The 25,990-nt window shown below is 39.7% G+C and overlaps 1 protein-coding gene across 8 annotated transcripts in view; it reads left to right on the top strand.

Moving 5' to 3' along the window:
* The window catches only part of mid1 (midline 1), a 33,662-nt gene that overhangs the window by 1,770 nt on the left and 5,902 nt on the right, over positions 1 to 25,990 (top strand). The window contains exons 1-4 of one of the 8 annotated variants that reach the window (XM_005723566.1): positions 5,546 to 5,638; positions 19,577 to 20,298; positions 21,505 to 21,564; positions 25,547 to 25,642. In XM_005723566.1, the coding sequence (XP_005723623.1) occupies positions 19,633 to 20,298; positions 21,505 to 21,564; positions 25,547 to 25,642 (822 nt within the window). In that variant the 5' untranslated portion in view covers positions 5,546 to 5,638; positions 19,577 to 19,632. Of the gene's footprint in view, positions 1 to 5,545; positions 5,639 to 5,935; positions 5,958 to 9,310; positions 9,405 to 12,043; positions 12,347 to 13,800; positions 14,020 to 17,757; positions 18,033 to 19,576; positions 20,299 to 21,504; positions 21,565 to 25,546; positions 25,643 to 25,990 lie in introns of those variants that run through there. The other 7 variants (XM_005723571.1, XM_005723569.1, XM_005723567.1 and 4 more) reach the window with 7 other exon arrangements.

Here is a 25,990-nt window from a genome sequence, read left to right as displayed (position 1 = left end):
GATAGATAGATAGATAGATAGATAGATAGATAGATAGATAGATAGATAGATAGATAGATAGATAGATAGATAGATAGATAGATAGATAGATTCCATTTAATATGTTTATTTTTAATCATAGTCTTATATGTAATCCTTATTTAGGTGGCAAAAATGGGGGTGGGGGGGGATCAAATTATTTTCTGGTAAAAGTGATCAGTACCAGAAAATGTCTTGAAGAGAAAGTGGTCATTATCAATACTCTGCAGGGCAATTTAAATCGCTGTTTAATTCCCCTATGTACACAGGCTGCACGCAGGCAAAGCTAGTACACACAGAGTGTAGAAAACATGTTAAAACAAGCTTCAATTATATATAACCTTTCTTTGTTATGAATGAAAGAGGCTGCCAGCAGTTAATGATTAGGCAGAGAATGGACCGTGATAATTACTTCAAAAATGTCAGTATTAAAGTGCAAACATCCAAACACCTGGTAATATGACTGTGTGCCAATAAAGAAGCCGAGCTTTTAATCAGCACCCTTTAAGGTTTCGCACTCTCGTCTCAAAGATGACAGGGAGCAGCAGCTCCGAGGCGAGTTGTCTCTGCAGCTTTTTTTTTTATCGCCGTGTCCTCCTATTTCCTTCTAGACGATTTTTTTTCTTTCTTGTCGTCTTGGTTGCATCCGTATTCCCTCGGGTCTTCATTTTCAGATATAGCAGATTCTAGTAATGTGCTATCTCATATGTTATTCAGTTTGGCAGTCATTTGATGTATAGGATTTGTGGAAATACTGTAGTAATCATCATGGGGAACTTAGCAGCCAGCTAATAACAACCAATACCGCCAGATACACTGAGCCAAAGCTACCAGACACTTACAAACACAGCAACAAATAACAAACGCCAACACTGTCAGGCTGTAAAATTGATTTTTAAGCTCTTCCAGGTTTGATTGAGGTGCTCGGTTTGTAAACAGTCTCTATTCTGCTCTCTTCCTTAAACATAGTGAAAATACAAACCAAACGAGTTTGAATGGGAAAACAAAGACAGCCAACGTGTTTAACAAATTCTATGTTAATACTTATTTTATTCCTAGACTACAGGATAAAAGCCATGTTCCCTCGCTCCTAAGCCTATCTTTTATCAACTGTAAGCTGCTAACAAGTGCCCATTGATGATAGTTTTCTTATAAAACATGAAAACAAGCATCCATTTATTTTCTTAACTGCTTATCCAATTCAGGGTGGCAGGGGCACTGGAGCCTATCCCAGATGTCAAAGCACACAGGGCAAGATTATTCATCTAAAGCCAGTCTAAGTATAAAGCCAATTACCAATTATAAGAATTACCAATTAACCTAACAGGCATGTCTTTGGACTGTAGGAGGAACCCAGATTATCTGGACAGAGCCCATGTGGACACCAGGAGTACACATTAACTGCACATAGAAAGGCCCCAGCCACTGAGAGGATTTAAACCAAGGATCTTCTTACTGTAAGACATCAGTGCCAACCACTGAGTCACTGTACTGTTAGTTAGTTGTACAGTACTGTACTGTAAAATGTCTTGAACCACCCCTCAATGGGAAATAGATCCTGGAGTGCAGTATGTGCAGTATGACCTCATTCATGTAAACTGTTTGAGTAGTCTTCAGTCTTTTGTTCCAGTGATCCCACACTGCTTCAGTAACATTGCTTGGATTCCAGAGAGCTCAATCCATGACCTTATTGCCATTGTGTCTGAGGTCATTGCTTAAGATGGTATTGCATGGTGAATGAAAATCGGATGGTATTTTACTGTGTTCCCCAGTGGTGCACGCCAATGGCTGAAATGCACCCCGAATGATGTCAGAGCCTGCACCGTGGTTTACAGATGGCTGTATACACTCACTGTTTTACATCTCGATTGACCTCCAAACATATATATCAGTTGATTTGAACAAAATAATTCAAATTTGGGTTCATGGTGCCATCAGATGTGCTCCCACTGTCTTTCAGTTTAGCTCTTTTATAAATTAGCATAGTTCAGTCTTTGCCACCCTTCCACTGAGATCATTTCTGATGAAGCTTCAGAGAATAGTAGATGGATCGACTGCAGTTGTTGGTGACAAATGCAATTTTATGCCTCTCAAAATGTGTTATTTTGGTCATTTTATTCATGGATTCAACTAAAGAAACAGGATACAACTATTACTAACAATTACTAACAAAGTACATAAAGATGCAATTAAAAATTGTCTCTTTGCTAACTTGCCTGTTATGTGCAAAACTGGTTCATTCATTCATTGGGTGCCCTTTTTTATGCTTGACTGAGATATAGGTCAGTGTTCAGTGGATTAACAAACAAACAAAAAATACTCTTCTTCTGAAAATGGTCAGGTACAAAGACTGGACTGAAAATGAGTGGAAAAGCAACCAATGTCTAAAGAAAAGATTTGAAATGCCTTTAAAAAGCCTTTAAAAGCTGTTGCTTAAGACCACTCTAAAAATAACCAGAAATCCTGGGTCCTTCGATGCAAAAAGCTCAATACTAAAATGTAAATGTTTTTATTTAAATTATTTATTTATTTCGCTAAAAATATGATTGTAGCATCTTTTATCTTGATCCGAAACATTCTGGCATTTTATTCTCAAAAGGCAAGCACATTAGCTCCTCTTTAATCCTATACTGCTGGTAACCTTAAAACCAAATTTTCAGCAGTATGAAACACCATCTCACACTTCAGGTGTCTCATGCTATGTCTGATGCTCCACAGTAAATGTTCTGCATCCCTGCCCACTCACTGCTATATTCTGGAAATTTGGTGAAGTCATCAAACTGTATTCTGCTCAAAGGAATCATAAAGGTGTAATCATCCCACCTCAACAGGTGTGTGAATAGTCATATGTAGGCAGATCTAGGGAGTCAGCTGGCCTGTGGAAAATACTCTCTTATCATAAAAGCACACAAATAGTAGATGTTTTCAAAGTAGATTGAACCTTTCCCCCTTTACCAGCTTTATGATGATTCTAACTATTCAAATATTCCATCAGTCCACCAGGCACAGTTAGATCAATTCACTACAGAGAGCCTAAACTTAGTTTTAAATATTTAGTTACGAAACTCCAGTTCAAAATTCCTGAACATCAACACAGGTTGGAACAAGAATCCGTCCCAGCAAAATTTTCCACCTCTAATAAGTGCCACTTTTGTACAGGAAGGGTAATTATAAGAGAATGAGGTGCTAATCAGAAGATGGAAGCAATGACAGATGGAAAGAGTGAGATTTAAATGGTGTGCCGGTTCGGGGAGCAACTCATTCATCAACTCTGTTAGATGCTGAGTTAGCTGATGAGCTGTCAGCTTGATCATTCTGTGTTCTCCATCGTGATCATGGCAGAGTTAACAAACTCTGATCATGTTCATCTCATCCTCGACCGAGCATCAACCTCTGCCTTGTAATCCAGCGCTTACAAAAGCTTCCTCTTGAAAGCACAAAGTCACAGTGCATGTTACACAGACAATGAAATCAGTCTGATGTGCCACAGTCGTCATTGAAAACCTCATCAGAGGCGTCTCGATCAGATCCAAGATTTTCAAAAAAGGATCATTGCTGTTAAAATCACCAACAGGCAGATGCATCATAAGATTGAAAACTCAGATGACTTAGTAAACATATTCAGAGCAAGAATTCAGTCTATGTTCTGCACAGCAGAATATATTACATTATTATACTATATAGTAGTAGCAGTAGGTAACAAGAGAGGGCATAGAGGGCATAGAGGGCTATCCTAAAATTTTCATGCTTTATCAAGTTTTTATCACAACATGCTGATGTCAGCCTGCTTTTATAACAACACGGTGATGTCTGACCTTTAACCTAAGACCTTGAAGCATTACTAAAATTATGTATTTTTATTATCTTTCATATTATTATATGATTGGAGCAGAATTGCCTGAAATCTTTGGCTTCTATAAGCTGTAAAAACTTTAGCTTTTAGGACATAGTCATGCAGTGTGTGATTATTTCAAGAACTTTGGCATGTTTGTGATGTCGTAGCGCATCAAACTGAAAAAAGAAAACGTGTGTTCTCTCCTTGCCCTTATATATCATATATTACACTTGATATGGATTCTTGAAATTTGTTTTCAAGAACAACTTTGACCTTGGGCACTAACAATGAAGGTCATGGTTAAATTCTTTTAATTGACATAGCATGTCCCCTAGGCCTAGTATATTGTTCGAAGGCGATTGATAAAAAGTTGTTTTTACTGATTTTCACATATGGTGTGAACCTGACTTTGACCCATTTTACCAAAATTGAATCAGCTCGCACTGTTATTGGTATCTACCATAACACAACATTTTTAAAATGACATCTTAAAACCGTGGATTTTAGCCTCACCTTCACACCATCAACAGGTCAAAGTATAGGAGATGTGGTTGCGTTGACAGATATCAGTCCTTTGTCCCTGCCTTATTTTTTAGGTTTTCCCAAATCCTTTTCTATATGATACACAACCTAACCGAACACTTCCCCCAAAAACTAAAGCGACTCTGACTTTATTTGAACTCCTACATGATTTGTAACTTTCCTTTCTCTCATCCAAAATAACCTGCGTAGGCTTGCAGTCTTAGGTTTCTAAGTTTCCTCTAAGTGGCAGCTTCCAGAACTTTCCAGTCCATTTTTCAGTTTTGTTTTGTGTGGCCTTTTTTTTATTACTTGACCAGATCCTAGCCACACACGCTTTAAAATCTCTACCTCAGTAGAACTGGGTGAAGAAAAGCAAGGTTCTCTCTCTGTTTTTTCTTCCTTCCTGTTATTCCTTTTCCTTACAGCACCTTGTTTGACATGTGCGTACTGTGAATGTTAATACTCAGTGATTTTATTATGAGTTGAAAAGTGAAAATTTCATAAGATAAGGTGAGGTCTAGCTCAAACCCTTGACTTTTTCTTCCTGCTTGAAAGCCGTACACCCAATTCCTCAAATATGATCTCATTATTGCAAGTATGGAATTGTGTTTTGAGACTGACTCATCTATCTCAAAGGATGAATTCTCATTAGGGTGGAGGAAACCAATTCTCTCTTGCTTAATAGCGAGAAAGTTTTTTTTTTTTTTTTTTGCCTTTGCTGCTGGCTGCTGCAAATCCTTAAGCTTAAAACTTATTTTCTCTTCTTGCCAACACAAGCCACCCATGGTGAAGAAGTAGATCTCTTTATCAGCATTGTTATGATGCTGATTTACACTATATCTGGTCACCCTTTACACTCTGTTTTTGAAAGCTGGAATGCTACTCATTAACGGCCATTAATATCATTGCCACTACCTTAATGGACCAAGAATAGAGTCCACAAGCTTTTGGGTTAGGTTGGATTTTCAAGATAATCAGTGTCTTTAATGCCAACTCATCAAAGGGTTAAGTTTCTTCTCAGGAGCTTTCCGTGCTCCTGTGCAAACCTGTACAGCAGATGAGAAGCAGAGTGAGTGTCAGTGAGGTATGTGTAGGTACACACCCCAAATGAAGGGGAGTATACATGCAGACAGAACACCTTCAGCCTTCTGTCTCCTGTTTTACCTCAGGGGAAGTACCAGCTGCCTGACAGTAACACTCAGTTTTAGCCTAATATTTATTCACCAGACAGAGACACATACCACTGCAGCCATGGGGAAGCAGGTAAGATCTGTTAAAGAAACATTTAGTGGGACTGGATCAAGCGACTTTAATTAGTGCTGAGTCTTGACTTTAGATTTTGTTTTTTTTTTAATTGCATGACCAGTGCTAATCACTTCAAACTGAACAGCAGGGAAATTGACTAGCACTGTGCTAAGTCACAAAGGGTGAAAGTTGGGGCCTTTATCCTTTCGTAAAAGGTTTCTGGCAATTTTTTCAGCTGTTCCTTGGAATCTGCTATAGTCTACATAAGAAACTGACACACTGCAGTCTGCACGGTGAAGGAGAATACACGCATGGATGCACAGGATTGCACAAACAGGTTTGCATAAGAAGAAGACGTAAGACACTAAAAGTGTGGGTTGTTTGTGCTTCTCAACATAAAAGTTAATTTAAAAGGGAGGGAGGCCAGATATGTTGTCTTAATATGAAGTTCACTCATGCGTGCACATGCATCAAATCTGCTGACAACTGAACAAAACAACTGTTGGTAAATTATTCAGCTGGCAAAAATAAATAAATAAATCTTTTGCTATTCACAGAAAGAAATGTGGTGCTAAGGTTTTGTGCAGTTTTGTGTATTTTTCCTGGATCGCTCATAAGTTTCGACGAGAGGCATTTCCCTCCCTCAAACTTTTATTTTGGTGGGAAGTGAAGCAATGCTATGTTGTTTCAGACAGACCAGAATGTGCAATTGTGCCAAATAACTGCGGATAGGGAACTCTGGTGAATTCATTTAGGATTTTAGTACTTTCCTACATGCAAGCATCTGGATCTGTTTTTTCTCTGAAACACCCTGCTTGCTACAGTTTTAAGCGACCAAACTATTTCTTAACATCAATCTTTTGTGCCTGAGGTATTGAATAATAATCATATTATAAAGACACAGAAGAAGATAGCTTGAATGTATTATTATTCCCCTGAGTGCTTTGGATGTCTGCTGATTTTAATATATGTTTTAAAACTCCCTCTCGCCTTCATTATATAGCTCTATTTCGTCAGTCCTCACTCCAAATGATAAACAAAACAGTCTCCATCGGCTCAGCAGTGCCAACTCCATCAGCTGTGAATTCTCTGCGCCTCGTTGTTGTGACAGAGCGAGAGCTGATGCTAGGTCACTCTCATTGTCAGAGCCAATAACTGTAAATGGGAATGGGGTCTTGTGGGGAAATGGGGCCCGTGTGATTGTAATGTGTGCGCATGCATGTGTTTGGACTCGCTGCACAGTGCAGCTGAAGCATATCCCTCTATCAGTGATACCTCTGCAAATGTTCATCCAGTTTAAAACCTTGAAGAATGTGCTTCACAGGCCAGGGTTGAGTAATGTGTCCTAAACTGTCTCGAAGGAATGTTTTGTTGACATGTAGATGGAGTGTAAGTGAAGGTTTTTTGTAGGGCCGCACCAAGCCAACATATACAGCGAAGCAGTAACACCTCAGTGACAGACTGTTATGTGTACGTTCTCTACACGACGGCGGTTATCATGGTCAGTGCTAAATGAAACGGCGACGGTAGTGTCAAAATTTAATTTAACCCGCAAAGATAGTGTGTTGAAAACATCGCTCAGCTCAGACGCAGCTGACCCAGATCACAACAGCTGCACTTCTGCTTTTGGCTCCAACAGTCTCTATGAACGCATGAACACAGTGCACCAAAACAGATGTTCAGAGCTCCTCAAGCATATCCTGGCGTAGGATGTTTGAGCACAGTGGCACTGTGTCTTTGTTTCTCTAACGGAGAACTGGAGAACAGATAAGTGTTAAACCTCTTCACTGGAGAGTAGACGGTACACTTTTATTCCTTCCTGTGTTGGATAAGTACTGTCTTTAATTGCTGCCTCTTGTGTTTGTGGGGGTATTTAGCTCAATGCTTCACTATCTTTGATAAGATAACTCCAGTGTTGTCAGTGAGAGTATAATGATAAAGACGTGACACTAGTTTTAGTGGGTCCCTCAGAAGCTGGAAGCAATTACAGATTCCTCCAAGCAGCAAGAATGTAGCAGGCGTTCACCATGCACTCTTTTAGAAAGATACATTTTTGTCAGGAAAAATAAAAAATAAAATAAAATACAAGCCATGACTTTCAGGCCTTGGGGCTGTGGTGTGGACTAAACATAAAACATGACCTTACTTTTCCAAAAAAAAGGGGGAAAAAAAATCCTCAGTGTTTCAATTCAATGAGAAAGCACCAGACACAGTAGGCTTTGAACAACGCAGTATAAGTAGTTTCCTCTGTAAATGATATATGAACTTTTCCTTTGTTCTTCCACTTTTTTCTTTTGATCCCTTGTCATAATTTTCAAAACTTCATGCTCATCATTTCAGGGTGGAGTGTAGTAAATATACGCTTTATACGTGCCGAATAAGGTTATTACTATTCAAACATTAACAGAGTGTCTTAAAAGCGTTGCTTTAAAAGCACTAAACAGACATGCTCTGTAGGGAATCCCTTAAAATATGCCTGTTTATGTCAATATTTTATAATAAATTCAGTCCCACCACTTAGGATCACAGCATGTATTCGTTTGATACACTATAGTAGAGAGCAGAACAGGGCTGATAATTGATTCTGTTGCTGGCATAACTGAACGTAGCATCAGCGAAGCCGCAGAAAACTAAGAGGACAAGAATCATTTCTAGGTCACTGCCCACAGCGGCTCTATACGTTCTGCCAGTCTATCATAAAGCCCAGTGAATGTGCGTACGTAGATGCTGGATCTTCTACAGTTTATATCCTTAAACCTCCTACACTCTAAAAATGAAGACGTGCAGATTTTCTTTGAGATACCAGCTTAAATTGCACAAAATAACACCTCCGTTGAAAGCTGAAGATAAACTGCAGTGAGTGTTAATTGGCCTGGTACTAACGGGCTCGTTCATTTGGTTGATGTTTGGATTGATTGTGTGTTGCTTTGTTGTGGGCATCATGCCTTGGGGATGAAAGCAATTAAAGTGTTGAACCTTTGCCATGGCGGGGGCAGTCTACGCTTTCATCTTATTGTTTATTGGCAAAATGAGAAGTGTTTTGGACTGTCCTAGTTAGGAAAATAATTATTGCTGCTTAGATCACTGTTTGCACTCAAAAGGACAATCTGGATGCCAAAGCATGCGCTAACTCAATTGGGCATGTACATTCAGACTTTAATTACCGTCATTTCTGAAGGCTTAATGGCAAACATAACATTGTAAAGATATTCTCCTTTGTGTTGCCTTTCACTTGCATGTGCTCTATGAGGTGATGCGTGCCATTTAGTGAGCAGACCTTAACAATTGTGAGGATGTATATAGCTGTGTATTAAAGCCAGCCATGCAGGATAGCCCTGGAGACTGATCCCATCTGTTCAAGGCCTGGCTGCTTAGTTAGAAACTCATCAAAATGTGGTCCCCCTAGGTTTGTGGACCCCCCTTTGTCTCTCCATTTGTTACCTCTTTGTCTCATTGCTGAGAGGGTGGGGTGCCAGGGGCAAGAGCTCAACCCCGGAATAGGGGAGGGGTTGGTGGGCCCAGGCATTAATGGAGACAGTATCCATGAAATAGCCCAGTGGAAGTGACGCTTCCTGGACATGTTTTACGCTTGCATGAGCATACGGCTGGGGTTGGGGTAGGGTAGAGAGCTTTACCAATGAGGGAGGGAGTGTGGAAAGAGACTAGCCAGGATGCTACTGTATGTTTTGTTTAATTTCCCATGTGCTGCTGAAAAACAGAGCTGAGCTGTCAGTGGGAGTTGAATCTTACTTCTGCGTTTTTGAAGATTATTCTGCTATACCATGTAAGTCAGATTTACTTGTTACTGTTTGGCTGCTAATGAAATACCCTGACTCTTTAATTAGTCCTGATGCTTTAGTGAGCATTTCTCATCATTGTCAGAGCATTGTTTGGAGCATATGGTGTCTGTCCTCTAGTTCCAAAATGTCACCTTAAATTTTATTCTCTGTTTAATGTATATTTAAGAATTTCTTTGTTAGGTATGAAAGAGGTTTGAACTTGGGAAAGAATAAACACCAAGATGAAACATATGATGATGATGATGCAGTTTAAAAATGTCTGCTCATTTGTTCACTTGGATAGATCCTGTTTTTTCCCTCATCAAAGTTTATGTAACATTCAATTTCACAGCCTATTTTTCTTATCTGCTTTTTCAGGAGGGTATTTCTAGCCCTTTTCAGGGCTTTCCCCCCCCAATTTATAGAGCTTGATGTGCCAGCCATCATCAAGAGAACTGCCTCAGGCTGTAAATGGCCTTATTTAGTGAGGATGAATATTCATTTGTTTAAATAATTATTCCAGCCATGCTGTTATTTATTGATAAGGAAATATATGGGCGCTATAATATGACCTTTTTTTTTAATTCTAGTAAGATTACACTAAGAAAACAGTCCACAAAAGGTCACATATACAAATGCATTAACAAAGCATAAACAAAATTGCTTCTGTTACTCCTCAAACATCTGGAGTCCAATTTGATATCAGCTTGATAGAATGAAACTGCCAGTTTATATTTCAGTCATGTTGATGCATTACGACATAATCCATGGTAAATATTTGGATTTATACAGTTTATTATATCTGCTTTTAGTGGAAAGCAGAGCTACTAAGTAACAAGAAGATACCAAAATAAATATGGATCAATTTGCTGGACTTGAAAGCCCCTGAGAATTTGTGTGTTAACAAGGATCAGATTGGGTTTCCAGTGGGTGAGGTGGGGACAGTTGTTAAAACCACAGCCCAGACAAGTTTTATATTTATGGGATGAGTAAAACAGAAACAGACATTTTTCCACTTCGCGTTTATTACAGTTCAGAATAGGGCGTGACTTTAGACTGACCCTGAAGTAGCAAGTCATTTTCATCTTTAAAAAGCACTGGCCGCAAATGTCAGGATGACTCTAATGTCCTGAGTTTTATTGCCTTTTACTGCCCTAATATGATTCTCAATATGAGAGCAAGCAGTGAACTAATTATTCTGCAGACAATTTGTGGATATATATATATAGTACTCAGAGCAATAGCACTTTCCTGCCGATTTTCTTGCTGTTGGAAATTATTGAAAAGGTCGTGTGCATCTAAGGACTGATATGAGGAATACCTTTGCTGTGTTTTGCACCCAGACTTAACTTTAGCATTATTATTGTTTTCTGCTCCCAGAAAGAAGAGAATGTAAGGAAGGAGTGTTAAAAGAGTGCTAAATTCTCAGGAAATAATAGCTAGCTTGTTTAGCAAGGTCCTTTTACAGACTTTCTGGTCGCACAGTCACATACAAATAAAATATTTTAATTGTAATCACCAACTGGACAAATTATTTGTCCAACTGCAACAAGAAGTCAAGAAGAAGTTCAGTGACTCACATTAGCGCAGGTAAAGCTTAACAGCAAGCTAGCAGCCTTATTGGTACTAGCTTGCTGTACCACCCAGAACAGCCCTGCCATTAATTTTAAGCCATAAAGTGAATTATTTAAAAATGATGCCATAAATGTGTTTATTTCTGCTCTTTGGTTTGGGAGCCGGCCTTAAAATGCCACTAGGTTTTTGTGACAGTCATATTAGCTTCATCTTTATATGCCGCTTGGTAGTTTTTTATGTATTAAATTGATTTGTCCTGTGAAGTTTCACATCCATTAGTATGTTAGTTACATGGCCATAGGAGTCACCCGCTTAATTTGCCTTTTGTTTCTCAATTTAGTCATGGTCACCGGGAGGAGAGCGACCTCTCTCAGGTATTGTTGTCTCGCTAACAGCGTCTTTACACATTTTTGCTTCTTACAAAACGTTGCAGACTTTAGATTGGCATGGGTTGCTGGAAGGAACTGGACAGTGACAGACAGCAGTAGGCTTGACTGAGAAACAAACAAGCTGTGAAGAGAGAGCTGAAGGTTTGCCAGTGAAAAGATTAGAGTGGCATTTGGCTGGAGCGCCAAGATGCACCGTTGCTCTTGCCACACTGTCATGGCAACGGAAGCTTTATACTTGCCTCGCGGTCCCCCCGCTGAGTGTCCAGACTGTACCAAAGAGTCATTTAAAGATCCTGGGATTATTTGTGTTGACAGTAGTTAGCCGTTTACAACATAAATTACATTTTCCTGAATTCAGCTGCATTAAATAGACATTTGCTGCCCTCTTTGATTATTCATTACCATGGCTTTAGATTCTTTTGACAGGTAAATGAATAAGATGCAAAAGGTCTATTATAAAAGAGCATGTAAACTTCGCTGAGCATCTTCACAATTCAATCTATCCCAGAGCTCTCATTTGTCATGCAGAGCACCTCTGTTCCCTGGTGACCAATCAGGAGTTCTTCCCTGTTGGCTAAAAGCACCCCCTTCACTGCCTCATCATCATTTGTGATTGACAGCCTCCCACAGGAAGGAGGGGGCTTATTTACCTCCTTGTGTTCTCATGGGACTAAGTTAATGATCCCAGCCAACAAAATAATACAAAGAGGGAAAAGCCTGAGAAGTCGGCGCCTGGTTGAACCATTTGGAGCAGTTTCGGCTTCTTTTATAGAGGATTAGAGAAAAAGAGGCTGTGTGAAGAGAATTTCAGAGATAGCAGTGAGACAGATGAAGCAGCAGAACCCAGACAGAAAGTGGGAGCTGAAGGGAGGCTTCTGAGGAAAGCCGGTGTTTTGAGAAAAATCCCTTCCTGGGCTTTATTTCTGTATTCATCTGTCACCCTGGCTGTGAACTGTGTGCTTGACTGAGTAACAGACAGCGAGGTAAGGCGTGATCTGTATTTCCAGTGGATGACACTTTAAAAGCTGTTTAGGTTTCTTTTAGACTTTGGAGTTTGGCTTTGAGGGAGTTTTAGTGTGCTAAATTAAATACGGTATTCTGCATATTTTTTTTGTCTGCATGTTTGAAATGTAGATATAAAAATGTAAACAAACATCAATGGTGATTTTATGGCCCAGTGAATTTTTCTGTGGTGCTCAGTTAAATATTTTTGCACTTTATTGCATGCTTCCACACTGCACATGGTGCTGACCTAACTGCAGCTGCAGTTATGATGCATTTCAACTCATTATTTGAGTTAACATCTATAAGAATCTAAGTGTTTTTGTCATTCCCCTACATTTCTTTTGATCCTTTTTTATACTGAAAAATAAGATCTCACTGCTCCTCCTCCGGGGTTTTGGCTTAAAGTTAATCCAAACCAAGCCATGCCTTATATATTGTGGTTTAACCCCACAACATAAACGTCTGCTTTATATGGATGCCATTTAAAAAAAGAAGAACAAAAACCACTCTGACCTTATGTTGTTGACAAGGTTGTTGCAGGTAATGCCCTGCCTCAAAAGTAAGCTCGAATTCAGTGCTAATAAACGGATCAAACTTGATGTTATCAGTCTCACTATTTGGATGCCAATCCTGTCAGCCAGCACATGTTTGCGTTGGAAGCGTTTCTGTGAGACTGGTGAACAGATGCCAACAATCTGAGAAAACTTTCAACAATATCTAAGTCAGCTGTCGCAGCCACATTACATTCCTGTGTGTTTCCATTTCAGTGAATGTGTTCACAAGAAAAAAAAGGAAGAAAGAAAAAGAAAAGGTGTTATTGCTTTAAGAAATAAGCTTTCTTCTGAGCGTTTTCCAAGCTAACATAAAGTAACCTTCCTACCTTGAGCAATGTTATTCATCAGCATTGAGATAATGAAGATAGCAATTCTTAATAGTTATATGGCATAAATGACTGACAGTCTATTAATATACCTCTGCTTCGCCATGATAGCATTTGCAAAGTTGATTAATAATTGATTACTGTGTTTCATGAGGCACTATTCCATTTGGCTCCATTGAACCGTGACTTAGGCGTGAAGCTGCATTATTCTAGACTAATTTTAGCAGGGTTAACTATAAAGCATTGCAAATTTTGGTTTATATTATATGCAAATCTCATCGTACGAAACATGCAATGAATCTGAAATGAATCTGTTTATTAATGCAGTGCATGTTGTTTTTGTGGCATGCAGCTCAGCTATTTGGGGGGAAAAATCCATTGGAGGATGACAGCAAACCTCTTTCCGGAGTTATGGTAACACCCTATGCTCTAACAGTTCCGAGAGACAGACCAAACCAGTGAAAGGCCTGCCCCTTTCTTATGATTGGCTATCTCAACAATTTGCAGCCCACTACTTGTAGATGGGATAGGTGCAGTTCTCAGTGAGGGAAGAGAAAAGGGTGGTAAGTTTTGATCTTCCTGCTGTTTTTTCAGTAGGCTAGAAGGAAAGAGTTAGTGTCAGAAACTCACAGAGATTCAGGGGGCGAGTGACTTTGCTTAAAGTTCAGACCGCTGCAGTGGATCAGCTTGGTAGAGCCTAACTATCAACACTGACTGACTTTAAACGTGGCTCTTTCCTTCTGCTTGTTTATTGCTGTAATCATGTGGCAGGTAAGTCAGAGGGTCATTCTTAGCTCTGTTCACTGTGTTTCTGTGCCTCTGTATTTTTCTACCAAAACAATGAGTCATATGTTTCTAAGCCTGTAGGCAAGGATCTGTGCAAGAGCTGAGGTGGTTTGGCCTTGTGGTGCTCACAGATTCCTTCATGTTATGAAGTGTGGGTAGAACTTGTGGAATAAGATGACTAACTTGGAGGGCCAACAGGGATTTTGTAATTAAAAAGCGTCAAAGAGAGTGGGAGCAGACAAAGTCGATTTCCAGTGTTAAAGCAGCAATTCAGTGTAGCATTTCCTAAAACACACACTTTTACATGGCCTCTGCCTGAAAGAATATATCTTTTAGCCTTATTTTCTTTTCTCCCTCCCTCTCTCTCTCTCTCTCCTCCCACTTCCCTTTTTTTTCCAACCCTTGCTCAGACTTAGAGATCCACTGCAGCACTGAGGAAGATAAAGCCACTCTTCCAACCACAATCTTGTGGCCTCGTGACCTACAAAATACCATTTACGGAGCTGATAAGATAAAGGATACAGACATTTTCCCTCTGCAAAATCTATCTCTATATATATTTATATAGTGTGTGTGCGTGTTTGTGCGTGCATGCGTGAGCCCATTTGCATCAGCCCTGCATACATAAAAACAGAGCAGAGCTAATGAAGAGTGAAGCTGAGTTATCGCATTTGAGTCTGTGGTTGCCCCTGTTAATAAGTAACTTATCTCATTCACTTGAGGAGGAATGTTAGACATCGTCCCACCAGAGCACTGCTTCTGATCACTAGTGTGACAAATAGATATCAAGCTGTCACCATGGTAACTCACGAGGTCTTTTTATAATGTATAATAATTAGAGTTTAGGAGAAGGAGCTGCAAGTGGTGGACGCTTTGGGAACAGAAGTATTAACTGACTATTAAATTTTTACACGTTTCTTAAGATTGCAGTTATTTTTTATTTTGGTGGGAATTTATAGGTCACCATTTAATTTCTACGTCAGACCGGACACTGTGCTTGCTGTAGTTCACAAATCAGCCACACGATGTCGCTCTTTGAATGTTTTCCACAAAAGTTAGACTCATTCTTGTTGAATGACGTCTGCAAACTGCTTGTCCTCGCACAGGGGACAGACGGTAAACAAGAGCAGGTCTAAACATTATTTATGATTTCAGCAAAAACGTGCAGATTGAGATAGATCCGAAGTGAATGAGACATTTCTTCTGTGTGGACGTTTGAGTCACAAAACCACAGCTGCATACTTGGAAAGTCACATTTTCTAAAGTTCCTGTGGTGGTGGAAAGGATACAGTGTTTCCCCGCTGATGCCACCTGCCAAGCCGCCGAGAGGAAATGAGAGTTTGGTGCAACTTCTGATGTTGACCGGGATGACCTGTGTCAGTAAACATGCAGAGAAGTGACAGGCAGGAAGAATGAACATATTTCAGCTGACCTCTACACCTCCGTTTCCATTTCTTACGCTGTGAGAATGCCATTGCTAACATTAATTGGACCTGGTTTCCAGCTAAAGCTTTGTTTGCACAGCCACAACACCAAAACTTATAACGCTGTTATTCTTCTCCGTGCAGTTGTGCTTGACAGATGCGTTTTGAATTCAGTTGCCGAAATATTTAGATTTGTAATTAATTTGTCCTCCGTAATCATTTAAATAACAGCATTTGTAGCCCTTGGTCAGGGCCAGTTCCCATTAAGCTAATCTCAGTAATGTGTGCAGCTGCACATCAGGTAGATTTGTCAGTCTAATCAGCTGATTTGTGCTGCTGCAGCTGTAAATCATATTAGGCCAGAGTGGGCCGCTGCTGAGCTGGCTGCTTCAGGGAGCAGCAACAGGCCACACATTGGTCACAGCTACGCTGTGAAGACAGGATTATAGATAAATATGTTAGGTGTGTGCCCCAGGAAGGAAGACAAAGAGCAATCACACTCTTTCAGACTCCGAATACAGGGTTCAGAGCTATCATTAAGGGCGATAAAAGACCATAACCAAAGGGATTAGGCAGTACTTGAACAGGAAATTGTCTTCATATCTGAGACTTTGTAATTGTTTCATCTCTTAGTGACCCATTAGGTGACTTCCTAATCAAATAAAATTACACATGTTCAGTTAATACTTCAGTTTAAAGACAATCACACATTTAAATTTAACATTGGATACCATACCCTAAGCATCTTCCTCAGTATAGAGTATGAAGAGAAACTGTCAGCTGAAAATGCTGCACTTATCCAAAAGCAATCAGTTTGCCAAACGTAGCTGTTAAAGTGATGTATAGAGTCAGATGTTTTTGTACAAGGTTTTATGTAGTATTCTGGTTGTATGGTCGTATTACTCTCCAAATTTAAGGTCTCATCTTATTTAACCATTATTGTTGAGAGAACTGAACTTTGGATCTCATTTGTTTTCATATTTAATGCTTTATGGTCTCAAAGTATGTAACTTCATAACACCAGAATACTCCCATAGCAATATTATATCAATACAATGTCTGTCATTATTAATGCATGTTCCAATTGGTGTGGATATGTGATATAACCTAATACAGCTTGTCCCAAAAGGTAATGAAATTTTATGTAGGCAATATTACAATGCCCCATAGACAGACAGTAAGTACCAGAATTTGACTGTTCCCCTTTTTCTCATTAAATGGGAACAGAAGTCAGAATTTTGCCTTACACTTGTGAATACTTTGGTAAAGAGCAAAAAAAAAAAAGAGGTTATTTTTAAACGTAACTTTGAATCTTTTCAGTCATCAATGTGCATTTTTCTCCTGGTTTCCCTAAGCGCTGTTTATTCAAACTGATCAATTCTCTGTGCGATCTTATGATAGACACCAAATTCCCTGGCAATACCAGTGACATTCCAATATGTATCTCGCAAGCAATGTACCTTCTACCCAGTCCTTTGTACGAACTGTAGCATGCCTTTAATAGTTATAGTGTACCTGTCTCTCAGAGAGAAAAGTCACCCTGGGGACTCTTTTGATTGACAGAAGAATTCAAATGGAGCGCAGCAGGGGTGTGTCTGGAAATAGAGGCACATGGTAAGCAGATGGTACCTCAGTGATTCCCACATGAGGGCCAGCTGGTACAGACTGGAATGTAGCACATAATGTTAGAAAGTGCCAGTCTTTATTTGTAATTGTATGGCAGATTCTTCGTGTCTCAGCATTTTTTTGCTGAGCCACTTTACAGTTATTTTGCAGCCTGTAAAAATCCATTGCATCAGATTTGTTGCATATTAAATAACAATGGCCTCAGAGAGGAGGGATAACAGACTCCGATAGATGGTGAACCAGTGATTCCACATCATTTTCTTGACTGGATGCTGTGGGAATCCCAAACCTCTGTCCCACATCACAGATGAGTCCCGCTGCCTCCCGGGCTCCTTCTCATCTGTGTTTGTGTCTTCAGCCTTTCTTTTTGAATCTCCGGTGGAATTGCCAAGTACCTCAGCATTGTGCTGCTTGAAGCAGAGGTACAGTCACACAAGGGAACCTGAAACTGATCCGAACGCTTTGAATTTCTGAATGGGCAGGGCTGAGGGGACACTGACCTGCCTGTGAGGATGTGAGCTAGGGCTCTATATGATACTGTGCCTCTGCTTATTTGCTGATTTTGACTCTCGCTCTCTTACACGCGCACTCTCTCTTTCTCCCTCTCTCTCTCTCGCTGTTGCCTGCTCTCTCTCTCTCTCTCTCTCTCTCTCTTCTTCCAGTACTGGCCTGAGCTCCAGCTGTAGGTGGAGCTGGCTTTCCTGGAATTGTCGGGCAACTTTTCCTGTTGTGCTTGCTACCTCTTGCTCAATCACTTGCTTAATGACAGCTCTGCTGCAGGACTTATGGGGCTCTGAAAACTTGTGCCATCTGGATGCATATCTCTACAAGCATGCTGGAGTTAATGACTGGTGCATTTTGTGGTATAAACATATTTTCATGATTCGAGTCAGAAGTTCTCCTTCAGCAAAAATGTCTCGGCAGTACAAAGTGGGGCGAAATCCATCGGTGGGTAAAGTAAACTGTGTATGAATGGGAGCACTTTCAGGAGTGCGTAATGTACTTGGGGCTGTAACGCACTTTGCAAGGGCTCTTTGCCACAGTGTTGTTTTACAAGCTTTTTATAATGTGTGGATATTTTATACCATAAGCGATGACATCAGAGGATAAGTGTCTTTTTGCTTTGTGTTTGTCACACAAAGCCCTTTATTTAGTTTGTATTTAGGGCATCCTATTGAAAATAACAACTCGCAAAAGCATTATGTTTATCCAGTTGCTTTGCTAAAAAAAATATAATGTGTGATTTTGTCTTTTCTCTTGCTGCGGAAAATCAAAGAAGTTGTTGTTTTTTTACCATGTTTTACTATCATGTTGTTACCCTGTAGAGGTTTATTTGCTTTAGTACAATGCAAAAATGACTTCATATCATCTGTAAAGTTAACATAATATAGTATTGTTATTAAATAACATTTGTTCCTGAAAGCATATTTTGTTCACACCAGAGGGGTTTGGACAATGGAGCGGTATCCCTTGATTCTCAATTTCTAGGCACCTACATTTGCTGCTTTGCCTTTAAAGAACAAAATAGCACTGAAACAAAGGCCCGCAGATGCATCAGAGTCACAAGAGACAAGTGCAACAATTGCTTCTTTTCTTGTGCAGTACAGTGGGATCGCTGAATGTCTGCGAGGATTTGAATAGAATAGAAAGAACAAACCCAGGTTTGTAGCTCATAGGTAATTGCTGTATCCTCATAACTTCAAAAGGCTACTTGTGCCCGACTGTCCTGATAATGAGCTTTTGCCTTCTTCACACATAATGAGTGGAGGTAGAGAGTTCACATAGAAAGACGCTGTGAGCACAGTGTGTCCACTCGCAGCTGGGGTGTCTGACTGGCCGGGAACAAAGGCTTAGTGTCTGTGATAGTGTGTAGCCCCAGCCATCAGCAAGCAGGCCAATACACTTCTGCTTGGCTGAGTTGTCAGTCCTCACTGGCCTGCTGGCCTACGGGCTACAGTATAGACAGGCTAGACTATTCCTGTGCCAAATTAAAAGGAGCTGCTGCTGCATTCTTTAAGTTCTCAGTTGAGCCACGCAGACCAAACTGAAAGCTGATACATGTTTATGTATTATGTGCAAACACGTGTTTTTGCCCGAGAATTCTCCTGCTTGCTTGTTTTATTTTTCCAGTATTCTTCATTTCCATAATCAGATATCTCTTACAAATATTTATGTAATAAAATATTAATGTTTTTTACATTCAGTCGATTTCTGGTGCATGCTGAAACTCAAGTAGAGATGAATAACTTTGTTTTTATTATCATAAATACTGGTAATTAGATCGGGTATGCGTAATGTGTTTTTTATTGTTCCTTCCAAAGAATATGTTGGATTTGATTGTGGACATTAGGACTCCAGCTAACTATTGTTTCTCCATCAGTTAATCTCAGAAAAATAACTTGATAGAAACTAATAAGCAACAGTCTATCATTTTTTTAACCGTTGTCGCTGCTGCTAGCATTTCCTGATTTATTTTTGTGTCATCTTTACAGATAGCTGATCAGCTTCCCTGGATTTCGCTGAACATCCCGCTTTGTTTTGCTTGAAAATGGAAACGCTGGAGTCTGAGCTGACCTGCCCAATCTGTCTGGAGCTTTTCGAGGACCCACTGCTGTTACCCTGCGCTCACAGTCTTTGTTTCAATTGCGCCCACCGAATCCTGGTCTCCCACTGCACCCCCAGCGAGCCAATTCAGTCCATCAGCGCCTTTCAGTGCCCCACCTGTCGCTATGTCATCACCCTCAACCAGAGGGGCTTAGAGGGACTCAAACGCAACGTCACTCTGCAGAATATCATCGACCGTTACCAGAAAGCTTCTTTAAGTGGACCCAACTCTCCTAACGAGACTCGGCGTGAGCGAGCTGTCCCTGACAGCACAGCCATGACGTCCCCCTGCAACCGGGTCCAGTGTCAGTTCTGCGAACAGGACCCTCCACAGGATGCCGTGAAGACTTGCGTCACCTGCGAGGTGTCATACTGCGAGGAGTGTCTCAAGGCCACCCATCCAAATAAAAAGCCTTTCACGGGACACCGTCTAATCGAGCCCTTGCTTGACTCACATCTACGAGGGCTTATGTGTCTGGAGCACGAGGACGAGAAGGTCAACATGTACTGTGTGACGGACGAGCAGCTGATCTGCGCATTGTGTAAGCTAGTTGGCCGACACCGAGACCACCAAGTCGCAGCCCTCAGTGACCGATATGACAAACTCAAGGTAAGAAATAATTTTAGAGAAGCTCAGGGATTTAGGACACAGTGAGAACAGATTTTTCACTAATGTTACCAGCACATAATTGAGAGACGGTTTCTGAATTTTTCAAAAACCTCTTTCAGCTTCTCAGCATGACAGGTTGGCAAGCTGATAATGAAAATATTGAATTTCCACATTATGATAAACTTAAGTGGGCTTTTTGCACAGCTCGATTTTGGCAACGCACAAAGACACAGAGATAAATTAAGAGTATTGATTACAGGAATGTGAAACTAAATCTCATCGATTTATTTTTTAAGTCGTTTATCTGAAACAGACAGTCAACAAGAAAGTACTCCATGACGGATTTGCTACTCGAAAAATACAGATGATTTACAAGAATAAGTGCAATAATACTTCGCAGTTCTAGTAAGAGAGATAGAGGGGTGTTTTTGTGAAGCAAGTTTAGAGTTGAGTTTTTCTGTAGCGAATTAGCAAACACTACAAAAGTTCCTTTATTCGGCATTGTGAAATAAATAATTGTACGAAATGACTTCCTCTCTAAATTACGCTTAGCGATAATGTGTTTACTTTGAAGCTGTTTCCCACTTGGCCAGTCAGAGACTGCTTTCACACTTTTAGGTAGTACTGCTCATTGTCAGTAGATGGGCCGACATGAATAAGACATAAGAAGATGCTGTTTGCTGGAGTATAAAAGGGCGGTTTGGCTTTTCTTCACAAATAAGCTTCTATCATAAAAAAACTAGCTTAGGTAGGTGTATAAAGTAACTCGCAAACTCAACAGGATGATTTTATCGTCCACTATAAGCCAGTTGTTCCATGGAACTTTAACACAAAAAAGAAAGTTACCATACACAAGGGAACATCAAACATTTACTGTTTTAATTTGGGAAAGTCTTAAACTCGGCTGCAAAAAGCTTTTCAGTTCAGTTAAAGTTCACCTTAAAGTTTGTCTGCATGGCATAGGCTGCATAACAAAAAAAGAGCACCCTTATTCTTTTCACAAAACACTCCCTTAATGCATGACTCACAAAAGGATATTTTTATGTATCACACGCAGCACTGAAAGCCTTTTTTGTCCCCATTCCTTTCTTTCACAATGCTTGGTCACAGTGGAAGTGGGATATAAACAATCTTTTTGCAACATATTGGGAAGATAGGACCAGCCTTAACCTCTCTCCTTTGTTTGATCGTGCTGTCATTGTGCAGAAATCTCCCGGCCGCTTTCTCTGTGTGGGGCGTGATCATTCGTTCCAGGAGGCAGAGCAGGTGATCAGCATCATTTCTTTAATTACACATTCGGGGCAGATTTACTGCGTAGATCTGCCTGGACCTGAATGTAACTTTTGAAGGGATCGATTACCAAATCAAGACCAGTGAAATGAAAGTGAAACGCTAGTTGCAGCTGGTCTGCATAACATGAAGTAATGAGGCATGGCAATATGGCCTGGATGGTTATTAATGCTAGAGTTAAAGCACTCAGCATTGTGAGCCTGGTGTGTTTTAATTATTTCACGAAGTAGTTAATGTGTGCTGTGACATTGTTACTTCCCTTTTAATGAGAATAAAATCCTGCAGATGTTTGCAGACATTAGGATTGTGGGTGAATTAAGGCGAACCGAATCATTTTCATCCTCTTGCAGACTGTTATAAGCAAAGGTCTATTTTCTCTCTTGAAAAACATTAACCAATTACCTTTTTCGGTATCCTATCGCCGTATCTCATATTTTACTATTTCATGTGTTTACTCTTTTTTTTTTTCCCCTTGATGCACATGCACTGTTAGTTGCATTGTTAGCCCAAGTGAAAGAGGAAATGACAATTTTCAACAAAGAGAGAAATAGTTTTTTTCTCATGGCATAGGACAGGACCCAGGTGGCATGCAGCTGAGCTTGTTGATAGTTGTTGGCTTTTTTCAAGCACATGTTTATAGCCACAGTGCCTCACATTTCTCGCAAATTCCCAGACAAAGGGATACTGTGACTTGTAAAGGCACACATGTGCGTCTTTGTGTGCGTGTCTGTGTTTCAGCCTTAATTATGTGACATGATCCCAGTTAAATAATTATAAATCTTATATATCCATGTTATATTTTCTTATATCGCTGCATTCCTATTAAAGTCATAGGAAAGGCAGAAGCATTAAGGAAAACCCCCTTTTTTGCCAGATAATCACAGAGCTTATATGTAAACATACGAAACAGTCATGCAGACGTTGTAAAGCTTGAGCTGATCAAACCAGCTAGATTAAAACCGTGGGAAGAAACCCATGTAAACACGTGGAAAACAAGAGGAGGAAATGAAATTAAGACCCAGGACTACTCTATAACGAGGTGACGGTGGGATACTCAACCACAGCGCTGAAATATTTATTTTCAGTGATAGTAGGAAATGGATAAGTTAAATTTTCTTCATTTCACTGTTATGACCTTGTGCGCGCCTAATTAAAAAGAGATTGCACTCATGTATTCCGCAGGTATTAGTTTCACCTCTTGACTTTGACGTACGCCTCGCATGTTCTCGTGATATAAATTTCCAAACATTGTCATCAGAGAACTTATACTAGAACAGCTCGGTCGCACACAGTATGTGGGTACTTTTAAAGTTCTATAAAAATCAAACCAACTGATATTTAATGTGGTATTTTTGTGAGGAAAAAAAATCTGCATCATTACAATCAGTGTTGGAAAAGCTCTTTTTGAAAGGTTATAGAATAAAGACTACTAGTTAACCTGTTCAAACATAAATATGACTGTATTAATTACTAATTTACTACATTTGATGTCTTCAGTAAAACTAGTTCAAGTCCATTGCATTTTGATTTAGAAAGCACTTTCACAGCTGGTGAAGAAGCTTTATTCTGTTTAGTGTCAAAGCCTGTTTCTCATTTTAGAAGGAAACCATTGTTGAATTTTTAGCAATATCCAGCCCTGAGAGGCATTCTTGTTCGCCAGCGTGGTCACTCACTTTGGTGTGGTTGGCTGGTCGCAGGCATAGCAGGCTCGGTTGCTTGGAGCAGTACGCATTGATTTGACATTTGGCAGAGAAGAGGTGGTTTAAAACTAAAACAAGAACAATCAAAAACAGCATTCAAGATTTCATATTGCCACATGAATGGAGCCTGTTAAGATGTAGAGGCAGCTGACCTGCTTTTTCTGGAAATATTCCAAGGCAGGACTAAAGTGAACAATGAAAAGCAAAAAATGGATTCTACTTACAAGCTCATCAAAAAGTAATTAATAAATGTATAAGTTGATAACTTATTACAATTGCATCTATTTTTGATTCATTTACTTAAATATAGCACAGATTATACACATGTATGTATACACCAGAGTTACCACACACACTATGGTACAAATACAGTTACGGTGTTCTCCAGCAAAGTAATGCAAAACACGGCCTGTGTTGCTCACAGGATGAAGAGTCGCACAGTGAATAAAATTTCTAATGTTGACACAGGATAAAAGTCTGAGTCCTGACGTTGACCTTTCAGGACTCTAAGAGGAAGGAAGAGAGGCCAGCCAATGAAAAGGTGTGGAACCAGAAGCTTTCCCATACAAAAGGAAGCCACTATTCTTTCCTCTCATCAGATTTAAATGATTTTAGGAAAGAGACCTCCATTAGACTGAGCTGTCTAAACATGTGAAGAATATTCACGCTGCAAGAGAAGTTATTTTAGCTTAATTGAAAATGCCTGTACAGCAAAAATTTTCGCTGAGGTGATTTTACTTTGTGGTTTTTAACGGTCATACTGTATTTTGCTGTATTCACCATCAGCTGAATATCTTATGTTTCGTACACCACTTAGGAGGTTTCAAAGCCGCCATAACCTGGACCTGCAACGGATCATCTGAAATGGCTTTCATCACATTTTCTTTTCCATATAAATAAATTATCTTTGTAAGAGCAGTAAAACAGAGGCTCTGCTATTTTAGTACAGTGACTCACACACCTTATGAAATCACAATGTGAGACTGAACTAACATGACAGAGCCTCTCCCAACATCTATTTGCTTTAAATCTTTGCAGGCTTCTTGTGCTTGTTTGGTCTCATCTCAAAGTATTTGTGGGTTCTTTTTTTTCCTTTTGAATAAAGGGATGTTAGTCAGAGTTATATTTTTGTGATTAGTGTTTATGGTTCTCTACAATAATTTCTTTTAAATCAATGTTTTAGGAACCAGGTGCTATAGTTACAAACAGTGAAATTCAAAGGCAGTTTGTAACTGTTTGACTGTAAAATTTCAGATGCATTCACATGTATTGCTGAAGACTTAATAATAGATTGAAATACGTTGTTCTGCTTGTATTTGATTTAGCTGAAAATGCAGGTTTCTAAGAGAACCCCAAAATTCAGTTGTTTTTTTTTTTTTTTATTTTAATGTCTGGTGTCAGTTTTTTTAAATGACACTAGTATAGAAGTACTTTTAACTGCTTTTTTATCCTAATGGCCAGCAAGACACAGTTAGGCTGCATGAAGTATATGAGGAAAATAACTTTTTACTTGATTTATGACCTCAGTAAACATTTCCCAGATGAGTTTATGGTTTTGAAGCACTAATTTCCAGTCATATCCATTACAGCATCATGGTAAATTTGTAAATCATGGTCCAATTTGGAATAAAATAGAGATCATGAACACACTGTAATTGACAAGTGGCTACAGCATGGGTGTGCAGTATCCTCAGTTTGCAGTCTAAATCTGTCATCCATATTTGAAGTTACAACCTTCTCCACCCATCTGCTTTTGGTTTTGCAAGACCACAGTTTTGTTTGAATTGAAATCATTTTAATATAATCATGCATTAATCTTTTACTTCCTCTGAATAATGCTTATAATATTAGACATTCTGTAATGTCACAGGGACACCATCATCATGCTGCCCGATTATAGTAAGAGCTTAAGTTCGAAACATCACCCTTTGATCTGACTCGGTGATTAGCACACCCTGGGTTCAGTTGTCCAAATTACTGGCAGATGCTCTGCTTAGCTTCATGGCCTCAGTGGGCAGTATGATGGGATCTTTGGCACAAAGCTAGGACTTGGGGGGGGGGCTCACACTGATCAGAGCCCAAATCTGGCCACTCATATCCAGGGGCAACCTTGTGTGTCCTCTCACGTGCTCATTACACTTGATATGGTCCTTATGTTCCTATTCACCTAACTCTCTTCCAGGATTTATTCAGCTGTTTACAGTTTGATTGGGGAGGCAATGTATAATGAAATGTTCCCTTTCAATTTTGTTTTGCAGCAAGCCTTGGATTCCAACCTCAGCAATCTAATCAAGAGGACCAGTGAGTTGGAAAGTCTGATGGGCAAACTTATCCAAACCTGCCAACATGTGGAGGTGAGGTTATTTGTCTGTTCCTTTCAGGTTGGGGGTTTTAGCTTTCCCGGCAATCCGTGGGCAACAACTCATTAAATTATTAACACCGTGATGAATTACTGTATCCGAATGTGGAATTGTATCATGTCAACAAGACTGAGTGCTCATTACTCACAAGCTCAACAATTATTGTTAAATGACTGCAAATTTGGTATTTTAACAGCATGTGTAAGCTAAATATGAATTTATTTATGTCTAGATATAAATAAATAAATATGTATAAAGTAAATAGCATGTGATTCATTGAAAAGCCTTTCAAATAAAGGATTAAGATACTGCATTATGTCAGTTATCTCAAAATGACTGTGC

This window comes from Pundamilia nyererei, unplaced genomic scaffold (genome assembly GCF_000239375.1).
Source record: "Pundamilia nyererei isolate P.nyererei 1_Seehausen unplaced genomic scaffold, PunNye1.0 scaffold00009, whole genome shotgun sequence".
In the NCBI taxonomy this organism is placed as follows: domain Eukaryota; kingdom Metazoa; phylum Chordata; class Actinopteri; order Cichliformes; family Cichlidae; genus Pundamilia; species Pundamilia nyererei.
Note: the sequence above shows the minus strand (reverse complement) of the source record. Positions and strands in the feature narration are given on the sequence as shown.